The sequence below is a fragment of the Oncorhynchus masou genome, chromosome 17 (genome assembly GCF_036934945.1).
Source record: "Oncorhynchus masou masou isolate Uvic2021 chromosome 17, UVic_Omas_1.1, whole genome shotgun sequence".
Lineage (NCBI taxonomy): Eukaryota > Metazoa > Chordata > Actinopteri > Salmoniformes > Salmonidae > Oncorhynchus > Oncorhynchus masou.
Window position 1 is genome coordinate 14,584,732 of NC_088228.1, and position 16,381 is coordinate 14,601,112.

The window sequence follows — 16,381 nt, forward strand, 5'->3', positions numbered from 1 at the left end:
TTCCACTCCAATGCTTCCCACATTTGTGTGTATGAATCTATTTGCATATACAGTACATACAGATATGTACATACAGTACACTGCTGCCATGAAGGGATGCACTTGATTGGCAATGATGTTCAGATATCTGGTGGCATTCAAACGTACCTCCACTTTTATCAAGGTGCCCAATGTGTGCCATGAAAACACACCCCACACCTTCACACCTCCACCACCAACCTGTAATGTTGACACGTGGCATGATGGATGCATGTGTAGCCGATGTGAAATGACTAGTTAGTTAGCGGTGGTGCGCGCTAGTGGCGTTTCAACACCTAGTGGAAAATGTATTAACAGACCAATAAGAGAGTTTCAAACCTCTCTGTCAATAACAGCTACTTTTCAGTTTTCCCCTCCCTACTCAGACCACTACCAGACAGTCCTAACAAAAAGAAGCTATGACCATTTTACTTGAAAACAGGTACTTAATTGTTACCCAGAAATGATTTTATATTGAGATTAAAACGTCTGCATTGGACCTTTAAGTCCACTAGATCAGGGTTTCCCAAACTCGGTCCTGCCCCCCTACACAGCGGATTCAACTAATCAAAGATTGAGGATGAGTTTGTTATTTGAACCAGTTGTGTACTGCTAGGGCAAAAACCAAAACGTGCACCCAAGAGGGGCCCCAGTCCCGAGTTTGGGAAGCCTGATCTATATTGAACAAAAATATGAACGCAACATGTAAAGTGTTGGTCCCATGTTTCATGAGCTGAAATAAAAGTTACCAAAAATGTTCCATACTCACAAAAAGCTTCTATCTCTCAAATACTGTGCCCAAATTTGTTTACATCCCTGTTATTGAGCATTTATCATTTGCCAAGATAATCTATCCACTTGACAGGTGTGGCATATCAATAATCTGATTAAACAGAAAGGTGCACCTTGTGCTGGGGACAATTAAAAGGCCAATCTAAAATGTGCAGTTTTGTCACACAACACAATGCTACAGATGTCTCAGGTTTTGAGGGAGCGTGCAATTTGCATGCTGACTGCAGGAATGTCCACCAGAGCTGTTGCCCACCCAACGCCATAAACATTGTTTTAGAGAATTTGTCGTTGTATGGGAGAGCGGTTTGCTGATGATAATGTTGTGAACAGAGTGCCCCAAGGTTGCGGTGGGCTTATGGTATGGGCAGGCATAAGCTACAACACATTTTATCAAAGACAATTTGAATACACAGAAATAAGGTGATGAGATCCATTGTGAGGCAACGTTTTTTTTACGGTATCTGTTACCATCAGATGCATATCTGTATTCCCAGTCATGTGAAATCCATAGATTAGGGCCTAATTAATTTATTTTAATTGACTGATTTCCTTATATGCACTGTAACTCAGTAAAATCTTTGAAATTGTTGCATGTTGTGTTTAGTTCATATTTCACTCATAAACAGGTGTTACTAACTCTAAGTATTCAAATAACTAAGAATAACATAACAACATAAATAGGTTAGCTATTAAGGACGTAAAAGACAAATTACATTTTTTGTAACCTGGTCAGTCGGTAATTACAACACCATGACACATTTGGCCACATGTTGGCGCCAAATGACAATAAATTCTTCCTACCGTCCATATACAGTTTGCATGAACAACGATCGCCTTAATTGACTGGTAATTGCTTGGGAAGACTGTCCCTATTGCTTGTGGAGATATGCTCTGATGAAGGTCGACTGAACGAAATATTTTTGTAAGAAATTAACATCTGACAAGAAGTGTGTGGGGACGTTTTTTGTTTTGCCTCCTGCGCCTTCACTAATCGATTTTGGATTAGTCTTTAGAAAACGTGTTACTTTTGTTATCAATCCTTATACAATATAACAATAAAAAAGAAAACAACCTGATGTTGGCTACAGTGATTGAATACACTGTAAATACAGAAACGTGTATTTTATTGTTTTAAATGACCACACTGTGTGGATGTCAATGTTAACTGGATGCAGAATAGACCAAATGCCTCCATGAGGAAGATGATTGGTCCAATTTTTCCGCTCACCTCTGGTCCTGGCCGGTTCCCCCGACTTTATTAGCGTAATAGTTTGCGTAAGAGCTTGGAATGAGCATCGTACATAAATATGGAGCAGGCATCCAATATTTTCAGAATCACTGTCACAAGGTGTGAGCTGTAGTCGGCTGGAATTTTTACACCGGATTGCGATTCAATAGAATCTTTCGGAATGAATAAAGTAATCTGCTTTGTTTTGCTCTCTAACGTCTGGATCTATTTCTGCGAAGGAGGTGAGAATATTTATTTTGAGACTCTTATAAATATATTATATTGTGAAAATATTGTTTATGGCTTATTAATAAGAGTTTAGAATTGTACTTTTACATAAACGTATCGATTTATCTGAATTGCTGTAATACATATTCGAATGTTTGTAATGGAAAAAAGAGATGAATGGATACAATAATACAACTTTGTATAGCATTCTAAACTTTTGCAATATATTTTCAGTGGACCCTTGCTGTGCACAACCATGTGAAAATAGGGGCTTATGTAATTCAAAAGGCTTCGACGACTATGAGTGTGAATGCACAAGAACTGGATATTATGGAAAGAACTGCACAACTCGTAAGTGAAACATTTTTAGGAGGTTTAATACAAATTCCATCGATACAATGTACATCACTATTCACGAGGAGTATTCGATATTGTTATTATAAATATTTCCTATTCCCTCTCCACTCTGCAGCTGAATTCCTAACATGGATAAAGATATCATTGAAACCAGCCCCGAACACTGTGCACTACTTACTTACACACTACAAAGGGGTGTGGAATGTCATCAACAAGATCAGTTTTGTGAGAAATGCTATCATGAGCTATGTCTTGACATGTAAGTTGATATAATATCACATTTGTGATAGATCATGAATGAAAGACTGCTGAGTCAATGTATTATTTGGATATACCTGTATGATATTTACTGATATGGGAAGGGTGGAGATAAAGAAAGAAATTAACGAAATATGAGTGAAAAAATACATGATAAATATTTTTCAGTCAGAAGTCTTACATTAAATTTAATATATTACATTATTATCTCAGTTTCTGAACAAATTAAATAATGTTGCTCTCTGCCTCTCTATTTCATAGCCCGCTCACATTTGGTGGACAGCCCACCGACTTACAATTCTGATTATGGCTACAAGAGCTGGGAAGCTTACTCCAACCTGTCTTACTATACACGGACCCTTCCTCCATTGCCAAAGGGCTGTCCTACACCTATGGGAACTGCAGGTAAGTGAGCTCCCTCCTAACCAGTCTTTTGGGATTCCTTTTCTAAGACCATGGAAGCCTTAGAAATTAACGTCAGACTGGTTTCTAAATAATTCCCACCAGTTGAAAGTCACAGCCTTCTGAAGTTTCCAACATGAGGCTGAATGATATGACAGTCGAATTAACATAATTATAACGGTCGTTAGTAACTGAATAAATATGTTGTTGAGGTAGGACCCCAAGTATTTTGCTAACATCGCTCCTTCTCCTTATAGGAAGAGCCGTGCTTCCAGATGCCAAGCTTGTGGTGGAGAAGGTTATGTTGAGGAAGCGGTTCATTCCGGATCCTCAGGGTTCCAATCTTATGTTCGCCTTCTTCGCCCAGCACTTCACCCACCAGTTTTTCAAATCAGACTTCAAGAAAGGACCAGCTTTCACCAAAGCCTTGGGCCATGGTGTAAGTCTAATTTACAATACACAACAAATAGTGGGCCTGTCATATGAAAATATTTTTCCAATTTGTTTCATGGTTGACTTTAACTTCTAGGTTTGGAGTGTATGTTTGGACTCACTCTTTAACTCTGTGTTTCAGGTGGACTTACACCATGTCTATGGAGACACTCTGGAGAGACAGCACAAGCTGAGGCAGTTCAAGAATGGCAAACTGAAGTATCAGGTTGTGAATGGCGAGGTCTACCCCCCATTGGTAAGGGAGGTTGGGGTCGAGATGCACTATCCACCCCACGTGATCGAGGAGCACCGCTTTGCTGTGGGCCACGAGCTTTTCGGCTTGGTCCCCGGTCTCATGATGTATGCCACCATCTGGCTGAGAGAGCACAACCGCGTCTGTGACGTCATGATGCAGGAGCATCCCGAATGGGACGACGAACGCATTTTCCAGACCACACGCCTCATCCTAATTGGTGAGTTATCAGTACTAAAACTGGACACACCTACTGTACTGTCTTAGATCCTTCGGGTCCTTATAATGGGAATCATATATGATCAAAATGAGGCAATGTTTGAGTGTTTTAGAAACTGTACAATGCATACAGATTAAAACAGCTCTTGTGAAAAACAGATCAAAACACTATATTTAGTGGGTGTCAGATATTTATTGAGCAATATCTCACTAACCTCATCTCATGCATTCTCTTCCTTCCTTCCTTCCTTCCTTCCTTCCTTCCTTCCTTCCTTCCTTCCTTCCTTCCTTCCTTCCTTCCTTCCTTCCTTCCTTCCTTCCTTCCTTCCTTCCTTCCTTCCTTCCTTCCTTGCAGGCGAGACCATAAAGATCGTGATCGAGGACTACGTCCAGCACCTGAGTGGCTACCACTTCCAGCTCAAGTTCGACCCGGAGCTCCTGTTCAACCAGCGCTTCCAGTACCAGAACCGTATTGCAGCTGAGTTCAATACCCTGTACCACTGGCACCCACTAATGCCTGACACCTTCAACATCGAGGGCCGCGCCTACACCTACCCCCAGTTTGTCTTCAATAACTCCCTGGTTACAGAGCACGGCATCAACAACCTGGTGGAGTCCTTCACCAAGCAGATCGCTGGAAGGGTGAGTTGTCTAGTGTACATTGGGGTCCTATGGGAATCAGTGGTGGAAAAAGTACCCAATTGTCATACTTGAGTAAAAGTAAAAATACCTTAATAGAAAATTACTCAAGTAAAAGTGAAAATAACGCAGTAAAATTCTACTTGAGTAAAAGTCTAAAAGTATTTGGTTTTAAATATACTTAAGTATCAAAAGTAAATGTAATTGCTAAATTATACTTAAGTATCAAAAGTATCAAATAAAAAAAAAAGTATCAAAAGTATCAAATTTCTTATATTAAGCAAACCAGGCAGCACCATTTTCTTGTTTTTTTTAATTCACTGACAGCCAGGGGCACACTCCAACACTCAGACATCATTTACAAATGAAGCATGTGTTTAGTGAGTCAACCAGATCAGAGGCAGTAGGGATGACCAGGGATGTTCTCTTGATAAGTGTGTGAATTAGACCATTTTCCTGTCCTGCTGGGCATTCAAAATGTGAAGAGTACATTTGGGGATTAGGGAAAATGTATGGAGTAAAAAGTACATACTTTTCTTTAGGAATGTATTGAAGTAAAAATTGTCAAAAAATATAAATAGTAAAGTACAGATACCCCAAAAACTACTTAAGTAGGACTTTAAAGTATTTTTATTGAAGTACTTTACACTACTGATGGGGAGTAGTGGGAATGGGGGTGGGGGCACTCGATACTGGAACATCCTTACAGCAATGGTATTTCATTGAGGCCTAAGTGACAACTGTTGTGTCACAAATAAACAGAGCTGGTTGGGGAATGGTGTGTTTTCCATCTCAGTATACATCCAATGTCAAACGTTAGTGGACGTGGTAGTCCTTCCTAATGTTAGACATGGTAGTCCTTCCTAATGTTAGACGTGGTAGTCCTTCCGAAGTGAACAATTCCCAAACTCCTGATACAGCTCCATTAATGAATCTTGATTCCTATTGGTTCCCAGGTGGCTGGTGGGCGTAACCTGCCTCCTTCAGTAGTGGGCGTGGCAGCTAAGGCTCTGGAGCACAGCAGAGACATGCGTTACCAGTCCCTCAACGCCTACAGGAAACGCTTCAACATGAGGGCTTACTCCTCTTTCGAGGATCTCACAGGTGAGACACACATCTTAAAGGGATAATTTGGGATTTTGTCAATGAAGCCCTACATCTACTTTCCCAGAGTCAGATGAACGAACCCGTGGATACCATTTTCCAGAGACATAAAATGGTATCCCCATGAGTTCATCTGACTCATAAAGGTCTTAATTGCCAAAATTCTGAAGTGTCCCTTTAATATTGCTATTTATTTATCCTCAATCTAACTAGGTGAAAGGTTTCATTTAATAAGCACAGGTGCATGCAACTGAAGTAGTGCCTGGAAAAAGCGACAGGATTGGTTCAGTTGTTTTGTTATTGGCATGGTTACTACCTACATGGCAGCTGCTGATATAGAGGGTGGGCAGGGAGTGGCTGCCGCCTATTATACCCTGCGGGTGTATTATTAAAGTCTGCACATGTAATCTTCAACGAACAATCACATACACATTTACACTCTCACGTGAGATTCACACAAGGTTCAACTGTACTGTGTCTATACTTGCATCATTGAGTTCCTATGAAGACCAAAACACAGACTTGTCATAGCATGCCCCTTTCCACTGGGCACACACTGGTTGAATCCAAGTTGTTTTCACAAACTTACGTTGAACCAATGTTGAATTGGCGTCTGTGCCCAGTGGGTTGTTCGTTTACTTTTATTTTGTGAGTGAAGGATTTAATAGACATGTGTGACTAGCAATGACTTATATATACACTAGATGACTGATAGTGCCAATATGGCCGGCTGGTGGCTTCAAAACCTTACAATGGCCAATACATAGCTTCAGCAATCCAGGGTTTATATACATCATTGGTGACTAGCAGGCTAGATTTATTAACCCTTTGTTGTTCTGTGGGTGTTGCAGGAGAGAAAGAGCTGGCTGCAGAGCTGGAGAGTCTATATGGGGAAGTGGATGCTGTGGAGCTATACCCAGGCCTTCTGGTGGAGCGCCCCAGACCTAACTCTGTCTTCGGGGAGACTATGATTGAAATGGGCTCCCCTTATTCCCTGAAAGGTCTCCTGGGAAACCCCATTTGCTCGCCGGAGTACTGGATGCCCAGCACGTTCGGAGGGAGTGTGGGCTTTGACATCGTCAACACTGCTTCATTGGAGAGGCTGGTGTGCAACAATGTCAAAGGTCCTTGTCCTATGGTGTCTTTTCAAGTGCCAGATTTTTTTAGAGTGTTTGAGCAGGCGTCAGCCAACGCAAGTGAGACACATCCGAGTGATGTGAACCCAGGTGTTCTGCTGAAAGAAAGGACTTCAGAGCTTTAAAGAACTAAAGCAATAGGTTTTATTCAAATACACTTAGCAGTGTCTAGTGTTCTAAAGTTGCTCTCATTTTAGGTCATTTTGCTGTATTTCTGATTTTATTGTGATATTTGCAAGCAAAAAGGCTTTATTTTGCTGCAGCAATTATGACATTTAGCATGGCAATATGCAATTATTTTGTCCAATTTGTTGCAAAACTGCACTGATGAGAGAGAACATTTGTTGACATTTGGCAAAATTGAACCATATTATGCTGTAAATGTGCGTGATTATTTGATATTGCCAGGCCTCTTTTTGTACTGCAGTGTTGGATAATTTGTATGCAATAATATTTAGATGATTTAACTGTTTTATGAGGAAATAGTGCAGTGATTGGATAAATGTATAAATATTATCATTTGGGATTGCGGAATCCTTGAGGGACTTATTTAGTTATTTATTGTTTATTAATTTATGTATTTAATATTTATTAGTGTATTGTTGATTATTTAGTTATGATTATGTTTTTAAATATGAAAACCGTTTACTAATTTGTAATGCTTAACATGAACAAAAGTAAGTTAGTTTTCTCTGTATACACTGTGAAACTTGAAGGAGTTACATGGGGCTGTTAAGAGCATTGGGCCAATAACTGAAAGGTCGCTGGTTCAAGTCCCCGAGCTGGCAAGGTTGAAAATCAGTCGTTATTCTGCCATTGAGAAAGGCAGTTAACCCCCAACAACTAATCCCCGGGTGCCGATGATGTGGAAGTCAATTTAGGCAGCCCCCCGCAACTCTCTGATTCCAAGGGGTTGGGTTAAATACGGAAGACTATTCAGTTGAATGCATTCAGTTGTGCAACTGTTTCGGTATCTCCTTGCTTGAAGCAAAGACCTATCCGAAATACTTTTATGTTGTTTATTGTCTGTCCAGAACTTGAACTACCGCATGGAAAATCAGCTGGGGTGTATTTGTCAGTCGTTTTTTTGAGTCAAATATAATGTTATTGCAAATGGAGGAAGTTAATATTTGTGAGACTGTATTATTACAGAGTGAAATGACTGAATGCAAATGAATCACACTAATACAATTCTTGGTAAATTGATTGTCTTTTAATGCTTTCTTAAGTGCCATACCATTTTAATTGGAATGTAAATTGTGACTTTACTGTTATAAAAGGGGCAATCTGCAGTTCAAACAACAACAAAGTGGACACCCTGCCCCAGTTTTTGGTAAACAGCTGAGGGATGGGGCTGGAGAAGTATAACCAGTTTTAAATTCATAGATAAAGCTATAGATGCAAGGACTGACCATCCATGAGATCAAAAGCATAGTTTTAACCATGTTTTGAGGCTAGACACTGTTATTACATTGTTAACAAGCAATGCAACAAATTAAACATGCTTACAGATGAGGTTTGGCAATTGAACAAAGCTCATGAGGAATTAATAAGTTATTCTTCAAGAATCAATGGGTACATATCATTAATATAACATTTAAGAATGGACGTAGGAATCACAGATTGCCCCTTTAACATGGTTGCATAGAAAAAATAATTCACCCATCTGTCTGTGAATAAAACAAGTTAAATTTGACATTGCATTTATTATAGTGCTTTATTTATTAAGAACCATTAGTCCTTCTGGGCTAATATTCTTGGGAGTGTAGACACAAAACTATACAATACAATAGAAAAAAATCAACATTGTAATGAGTGGGCTTACCCCACGTCACACATACACTCATCTCATACCCAGACCACTCTAATGAAACTAGCTAGAAGGATGCTGTTGCTTAATAGATTTAGAAGGGAACAGAGAACATCCCTTTCACTTTAATGTAGTCTGTCATTCTTACTCATTTCAAACTTTCCTTTACTCATACAGGGATTAACTTTAAAGTCTGAAAGGCGTTTGCCCATCTGACAAGTCAGGAGTATTTTTGGGGTTGGCTGAAGACTGCTTGTCCAAAAATGTGAAATGCTTTTTACTGGCAGAAGTGCCATATATTGCCTGGCATTCACCTAGACATACAGTAGGGCAGGAATCAGAAAGATAAGTACTGGATCAGTACTGGATGAACTTGCACAATTGCCATAAATGGTTTGTCTTTCACTTAAACAATGGGGAGGAACCAGAAATATAAGTTTTAGGCTACTGGAATTCTTTGCAGTTTGGCTGTTTGTTTTTTCACTGGCCAAATGGGGCAATCTCAGACCGGGCTCAACTGCTCACTTGACTTGCCCCAGCCAATAGGGCAACGCTTAATGTCAATCCCTGCTTATACCAGTAACTTGCAACTTGGATTCTAGTTTATGAAGTTTTGAGACTGGGTGCCAACAAACCGTTGGACAAAGGAAATGAATACACAGCCACATGCCAAGTTAAATAGTGTGAGCAGCCAGAAAGGAAAATGTGAACAATCCAAATCCATTAGCAACAAGGACTTCATTATAATCCTGAGAATTTTATATGGGAATTTATTGACATTTTGTTTAATTTGTGTTACTTTGATATTGGTCAAATGGAGGTAAAGGTTTTGTGGGTGGTTTTGCTATGTTATGGTATGAAACCAAGTCTATCAATCATGACAGGTCTATTTATTGTGCTTGAAACCCATCACAGTGACCATATACTATCACAATAGTGGCATGAGAAATAATGTCAGTACTGAAGATGTCTTGAAAGTTAAGGAGCCTGTAGTTATTTTAGAAGGGGAAAGAAATGTGTAGGAGTAACAGTAGCCTGGGTCCAATATCTGCTTATACTCTTGCCAACTCCATTGCTGTCATTAACATGACAATTCCATAAGGAGTTATCAAAAGAGATACAAACTGGCACCCAGGCTAGCCTAATGGTAGTTTGTATACAACATGACACAAAAAAAATGTATTGTGATGACATACTGTGTGCATTGGGACATAAGCCTAACGCCTAGCTTACCTGTCACACATTAAGTCACGATGCCAAACTTTCTGGGTATACAAGGAACAGAACATAGGCATCCTATTCAGTGTTTAATAGATTGTCTATGGTATCACCTGATTTTCCCAATTAGTGCTTGCGTTGCGTAATTAGTGCTTGGTTTGGTTGGTGCATAGTTTTGGATCATAAATTCTCTGCTGACCCAACTGGGAGGCTGCAGACTGCTGCCAGCTATTTGTGTGGGCAGCTGTATCTGGTCTCAGAGCATTTTGTATTATTCTGTACGTAAATCTGAGACACTCCTTTTTAGTATGATATGTTATGTATGTTATGTATTAATTTATGGATGTCCATCACCCATTTTGTATGACATGTTACAAATGTGCAAAAATCTATGATATTTTACAAATTCTAGCTAGGTGGCTAACATTAGCTAGCTTGCTAACGTTAGCTAGGCTAGGATTTAGGGTTAGGGTTAAGGTTGGGGCTAAGTTTAGGAGTTCGGTTAAATGGTTAAGGTTAGGGGAAGAGTTAGTTAAAAGGGTTAAGGTTAGGGTTAGGGTTAACTAACGTGCTAGGTAGTTGCAAAGTAGCTAAAAAGTTCCTAATGATCTAAAATTCTAAAGTTGTCCATGATGACATTTGAATTCGCAACCTTTGGTAACCCTCTGTCTTATGTAACCATACCAAAAGCAACATATCATACTAATTTGAGTATGCCGGATTTACATTTACTATGTTACTTCTAGTCTATGAGACAAGGCTGGGCAGCTGCAGCCGCCACTGGTTACTTCTACTATCAGAAGGCCCAGAAGACCATCACACCCAAGGAAGAGGTCCAGGTGATTTACAATGAGAATAGTAAGCGACGACAGAGATGGCCGCCTTGCTTCGCATTCCTAGGAAACTATGCAGTATATTCTTTTTTTTTACGTGTTATTTCTTACATTGGTACCACAGGTAATCTTAGGTTTTATTACATACAGTCGGGAGGAACTACTGGATATAAGAGCAACGTCAACTCACCATCATTACGACCAGGAATACAACTTTCCCGAAGCGGATCCTCTGTTTTGCCCACCACCCAGGACAACGGATCGGATCCCAGCCGGCAAACCAAAACAACGACGCAGTAATAGGGGCAGACGAAGCAGTCTTCTGGTCAGGCTCCGGAGAAGGGCTCATTGCGCACCGCTCCCGAGCATACTACTCGCCAATGTCCAGTCTCTTGACAAAAAGGTTGATGAAATATGAGCAAGGGTAGCATTCCAGAGAGATATAAGAGACTGTAACGTTCTTTGCTTCACTGAAACATGGTCGGTACAGCCACCTGGTTTCTTCACGCATTGCGCCGACAGAAACAAGCATCTTTCTGGTAAGAAGAGGGGCGGGGGGTATCCCTTATGATTAACGAGACGTGGTGTGATCATAACAACATACAGGACCTCAAGTCCTTATGTTCACCTGACCTAGAATTCCTCACAATCAAATGTCGACCAATTGAATTCTCTTCGATTATAATCACAGCCGCATATATCCCCCCCCCCCCAAGCAGACGCATCGATGGCCCTGAACAAAATTTATTTGACTCTATGTAAACTGGAAACCACATATCCTGAGGCTGCATTCATTGTAGCTGGGGATTTTAACAAGGCTAATCTGAAAACAAGACTCCTATATTCTATCAGCATATCGATTGTGCTACCAGGGCTCGTAAAACCCTAGATCATTGTTATTCTAACTTCCGCAACGCATATAAGGCCATCCCCCGCCCTCCTTTTGGAAAAGCTGACCACGACTCCATTTTGTTGCTCCCTGCCTATAGACAGAGACTAAAACAGGAAGCTCCCGCACTCAGGTCTGTTCAGCGCTGGTCTGACCAATCTGATTCCACACTTCAAAATTGCTTCGATCACGTGGATTGGGATATGTTCCACATTGCGTCAAACAACAACATTGACGAATACGCTGATTCGGTGAGCGGGTTTATTAGCAAGTGCATCGGCGATGTCGTACCCGCAGAAACTATTACAACATTCCCAAACCAGAAACCGTGGATTGATGGCAGCATTCCCACGAAACTAAAAGCGCGAAGCACTGCTTTTAATCAGGGCAAGGTGACCAGAAACATGACCGAATACAAACAGTGTAGCTATTCCCTCCACAAGGCAATCAAACAAGCTAAGCGTCAGTATAGAGACAAAGTAGAGTTGCAATTCAACGGCTCAGACACAAGAGGTATGCGGCAGGGTCTACAGTCAATCACAGATTACTAAAAGAAAACCAGCCCCATCGCGGACCAGGATGTCTTGCTCCCAGACAGACAAAACAACTTCTTTGCTCGCTTTGAGGACAATACAGTGCCACTGACACGGCCCGCTACCAAAACCTATGGACTCTCCTTCACTGCAGCCGATGTGAGTCAAATATTTAAACGTGTTTACCCTCGCAAGGCTGCAGGCCCAGACGGCATCCCCAGCCGCATCCTCAGAGCATGCGCAGACCAGCTGGCTGGTGTTTTTACGGACATATTCAATCAATTCTTATCCCAGTCTGCTGTTCCCACATGCTTCAAGAGGGCCACAATTATTCCTGTTCCCAAGAAAGCTAAGGTAATTGAGCTAAATGACTACTGCCCCGTAGCACTCACTTCCGTCATCATGAAGTGCTTTGAGAGATTTTTTGAGACTAGTCAAGGACTATATTACCTCCACCCTACCTGACACCCTAGACCCAATTTGCTTACCGCCCCAATAGGTCCACAGATGACGCAATCGCAACCACACTGCACACTACCCTAACCCATCTGGACTAACTCATCTGGACATCTCAGAATTTAACACCATAGTACCCTCCAAACTCATCATCAAGCTCGAGACCCTGGGTCTCGACCCCGACCTGTGCAACTGGGTACTGGACTTCCTGATGGGCCGCCCCCAGGTGGTGAGGGTAGGTAACGAAATCTCCTCCCCGCTGATCCTCAACACTGGTGCCCCACAAGGGTGCGTTCTGAACCCTCTCCTGTACTCCCTGTTCACCCACGACTGCGTGGCCATGCATGCCTCCAACTCAATCATCAAGTTTGCAGATGACACTACAGTGGTAGGCTTGATTACCAACAACGACGAGACGGCCTACAGGGAGGAGGTGAGGGCCCTGTGGTGTCAGGAAAATAACCTCACACTCAACGTCAACAAAACAAAGGAGATGATCGTAGACTTCAGGAAACAGCTGAGGGAGCACCCCCGTGGAATGGACACTCCTATTTAAAGCAATGCACCATGAGATGTGGATTGGCAGCAGCCATGTTGGATGGAACATTGCTTCAGTGAGTTTCAGAACATGATGTCTCCCTTCCTCTTCATCTCAGATTGCCTGGCAGAATGTGGAGCACTTATGCGCACACAGCTTTTTCCAGTCACTGATGAGTCTTCTGATGAGTTACATCAGGGGGTATCAGGTACTGTATAACAACCTGTTATAACCTCCTTATAACTGTATAACTCAGAACACTGTCAGCTTTCTATCTCATCTGGGATTCGGATGTCATTCAAAAGGTGAATATTGACATCTCAGGTCCAGAATCTGAATCAGAATCTCAGGTCCAGACTTGGGTTAAAATACTATTTGAAATCATTTCAAATACTCTATGTGTGCTTGATTAGGCTTGCCTGTTGCAATGGAACCAATAGAAAAGTCTCAAGAGTGCAAACCCTGCCCGAATTTCACTTCAGGCAGGCTTAAGCAAATGATCTTGAATCAAGCTCTACTAAGGACTTAATTTACAGTGGGGCAAAAAAGTATTTAGTCAGCCACCAATTGTGCAAGTTCTCCCACTTAAAAAGATGAGAGAGGCCTGTAATTTAGGTACATCATAGGTACACTTCAACTATGACAGACAAAATGAGAGAAAAAAATCCAGAAACTCACATTGTAGGATTTTTAATGAATTTATTTGCAAATTATGGTGGAAAATAAGTAAGAATTGTAGAATAGCTAAGGTGCAATTTCAAAATTTGGTTGTGCATCAGCAGTTTTTCTCTTGTTATGTCAGCCACTCTTTTAGCCCATTGTCAGCTAAAATATTTTTGATCGGTAAGATTCCCAGACTATCTAAACTTTTAATAATCATTGTCGAAATACAGACCGTGGGGCCCCCATTGATTTTGTGAGTCACTCTCACTCAGATATCATATGCTGGCCTACTAGGCAGAGTTGCTCTGTCCACTGTCTGTGTTCGTTTGCCCATCTTAATCTTTTATTAGCCAGTCTGAGATATGTCTTTTTCTTTGCTACTCTGCCTAGAAGGCCAGCATCCCGGAGTCGATTCTTCACTGTTGATGTTGAGACTGGTGTTTTGCAGGTACTATTTAATGAAGCTGCCAGTTGAGGACTTGTGAGGCGTCTTTTTCACAAACTAGATACTCTAATGTACTTGTCCTCTTGCTCAGTAGTGCACCGGGGCCTCCCACTCCTCTTTCTATTCTGGTTAGAGACAATTTGCGCTGTTCTGTGAAGGGAGTAGTACACAGTGTTGTATGAAGTCTTCAAAATATTTCTCGCATGGAATAGCCTTAATTTCTCAGAAGATGAATAGACTGACGAGTTTCAGAAGAAAGTCCTTTGTTTCTGGCCATTTTGAGCCTGTAATCAAACCCACAAATGGTGATGCTCCAGATACTCAACTAGTCTAAAGAAGGACAGTTGTATTGCTTCTTTAATCAGAACAACAGTTTTCAGCTGTGCTAAGATAATTGCAAAAGGGTTTTCTAATGATCAATTAGCATTTTAATTAGCATTCCAGCTTCAAATGGACAAATGGGCTCCTGAGTGGCGCAGCGGTCTTAGGCACTGCGTCTCAGTGCTAAAGGCATCACTACAGACCCTGGTTCGATTCCAGGCTGTATCACAACCGACCGTCATTGGGAATCCCATAGGGCGTCGCACAATTGGCCCAGCGCCGTCATTGTAAATAAGAAATTACTTGCCTAGTTAAAAAGGTTAAATAACATAAAATGTTTATTAAAAAATTGTTGGTGGAAGGTCATTGTCATTACTCTGAAATGTTTTTGGCTGCTATTCTTTTCAATATTCAATAGGGTTCAATAATTTTGGTTGAATAGGTTGGCTATAGTAGAAAACCAGGCATCCTAGACGTGACAACATTGTGATTTTGGAGGTATGGCTACGCAAGACTAATAGTAGCATAATATTTCTCACTGGACTTACAGTTGAAGTCGGAAGTTTACATACACCTTAGCCAAATACATTTAAACTCAGTGTTTCACAATTCCTGACATTTAATCCTAGTAAAAATTCCTTGTATTAGGTCAGTTAAGATCACCACTTTATTTTAAGAATGTGAAATGTCAGAATAATAGTAGACAATTTATTTCAGCTTTTATTTTTTTCATCACATTCCCAGTGGGCCAGAAGTTTTACATACACTCAATTAGTATTCGGTAGCAATGCCTTTAAATTGTTTAACTTGGGTCAAACGTTTCGGGTAGCCTTCCACAAGCTTCCCACAATAATTTGGGTGAATTTTGGCCCATTCCTCCTGACAGAGCTGGTGTAACTGAGTCAGGTTTGTAGGCCTCCTTACTCTCACCCATTTTTTCTGTTCTGCCCACAAATTTTCTATGAGATTGAGATCAGGGCTTTGTGATGGCCACTCCAATACCTTGACTTTGTCGTCCTTAAGCCATTTTGCCACAACTTTGGAAGTATGCTTGGGGTCATTGTCCATTTGGAAGACCCAATTGCAACCAAGCTTTAACTTCCTGACTGATGTCTTGAGATGTTGCTTTAATATATCCACATCATTTTCCTACCTCAGTTGCCATCTATTTTGTGAAGTGCACCAGTCCCTCCTGCAGCAAAGCACCCCCACAACAAGATACTGCCACCCCCGTGCTTCACGGTAGGGATGGTGTTCTTCGGCTTGCAAGCCTCCCCCTTTTTCCTCCAAACATAACGATGGTCATTATGGCCAAACAGTTCTATTTTTGTTTCATCAGACCAGAGGACATTTCTCCAAAAAGTACGATCTTTGTCCCCTTGTGCAGTTGCAAACCGTAGTCTGGCTTTTTCATGGCGGTTTTGGAGCAGTGGCCTCTTCCTTGCTGAGCGGCCTTTCAGGTTATGTTGATATAGGACTCATTTTACTGTGGATATAGATACTTTTTTACCTGTTTCCTCCAGCATCTTCACAAGGTCCTTTGCTGTTGTTCGGGATTCATTTGCACTTTTCGCACCAAAGTATGTTCATCTCTAGGAGACAGAACGTG

At 41.2% G+C, this 16,381-nt stretch overlaps 1 protein-coding gene across 2 annotated transcripts; it reads left to right on the forward strand.

Moving 5' to 3' along the window:
• Window positions 1–2,039: 2,039 nt before the first annotated feature.
• Window positions 2,040–8,762, forward strand: LOC135558564 (prostaglandin G/H synthase 2-like). 2 transcript variants are annotated; one of them, XM_064992449.1, is made up of 9 exons: window positions 2,040–2,280; window positions 2,501–2,617; window positions 2,739–2,882; window positions 3,143–3,290; window positions 3,545–3,722; window positions 3,858–4,188; window positions 4,543–4,829; window positions 5,783–5,930; window positions 6,782–8,762. In XM_064992449.1, the coding sequence occupies exons 1-9, from the start codon at window positions 2,220–2,222 to the stop codon at window positions 7,189–7,191; spliced, it is 1,824 nt and encodes a 607-aa protein (XP_064848521.1). In that variant the 5' UTR covers window positions 2,040–2,219; the 3' UTR covers window positions 7,192–8,762. The 2 variants fall into 2 exon arrangements, with proteins under 2 accessions (XP_064848521.1, XP_064848520.1); XM_064992448.1 differs by having other exon boundaries at window positions 3,143–3,286; window positions 3,541–3,722.
• The last annotated feature ends 7,619 nt before the right edge of the window (window positions 8,763–16,381 follow it).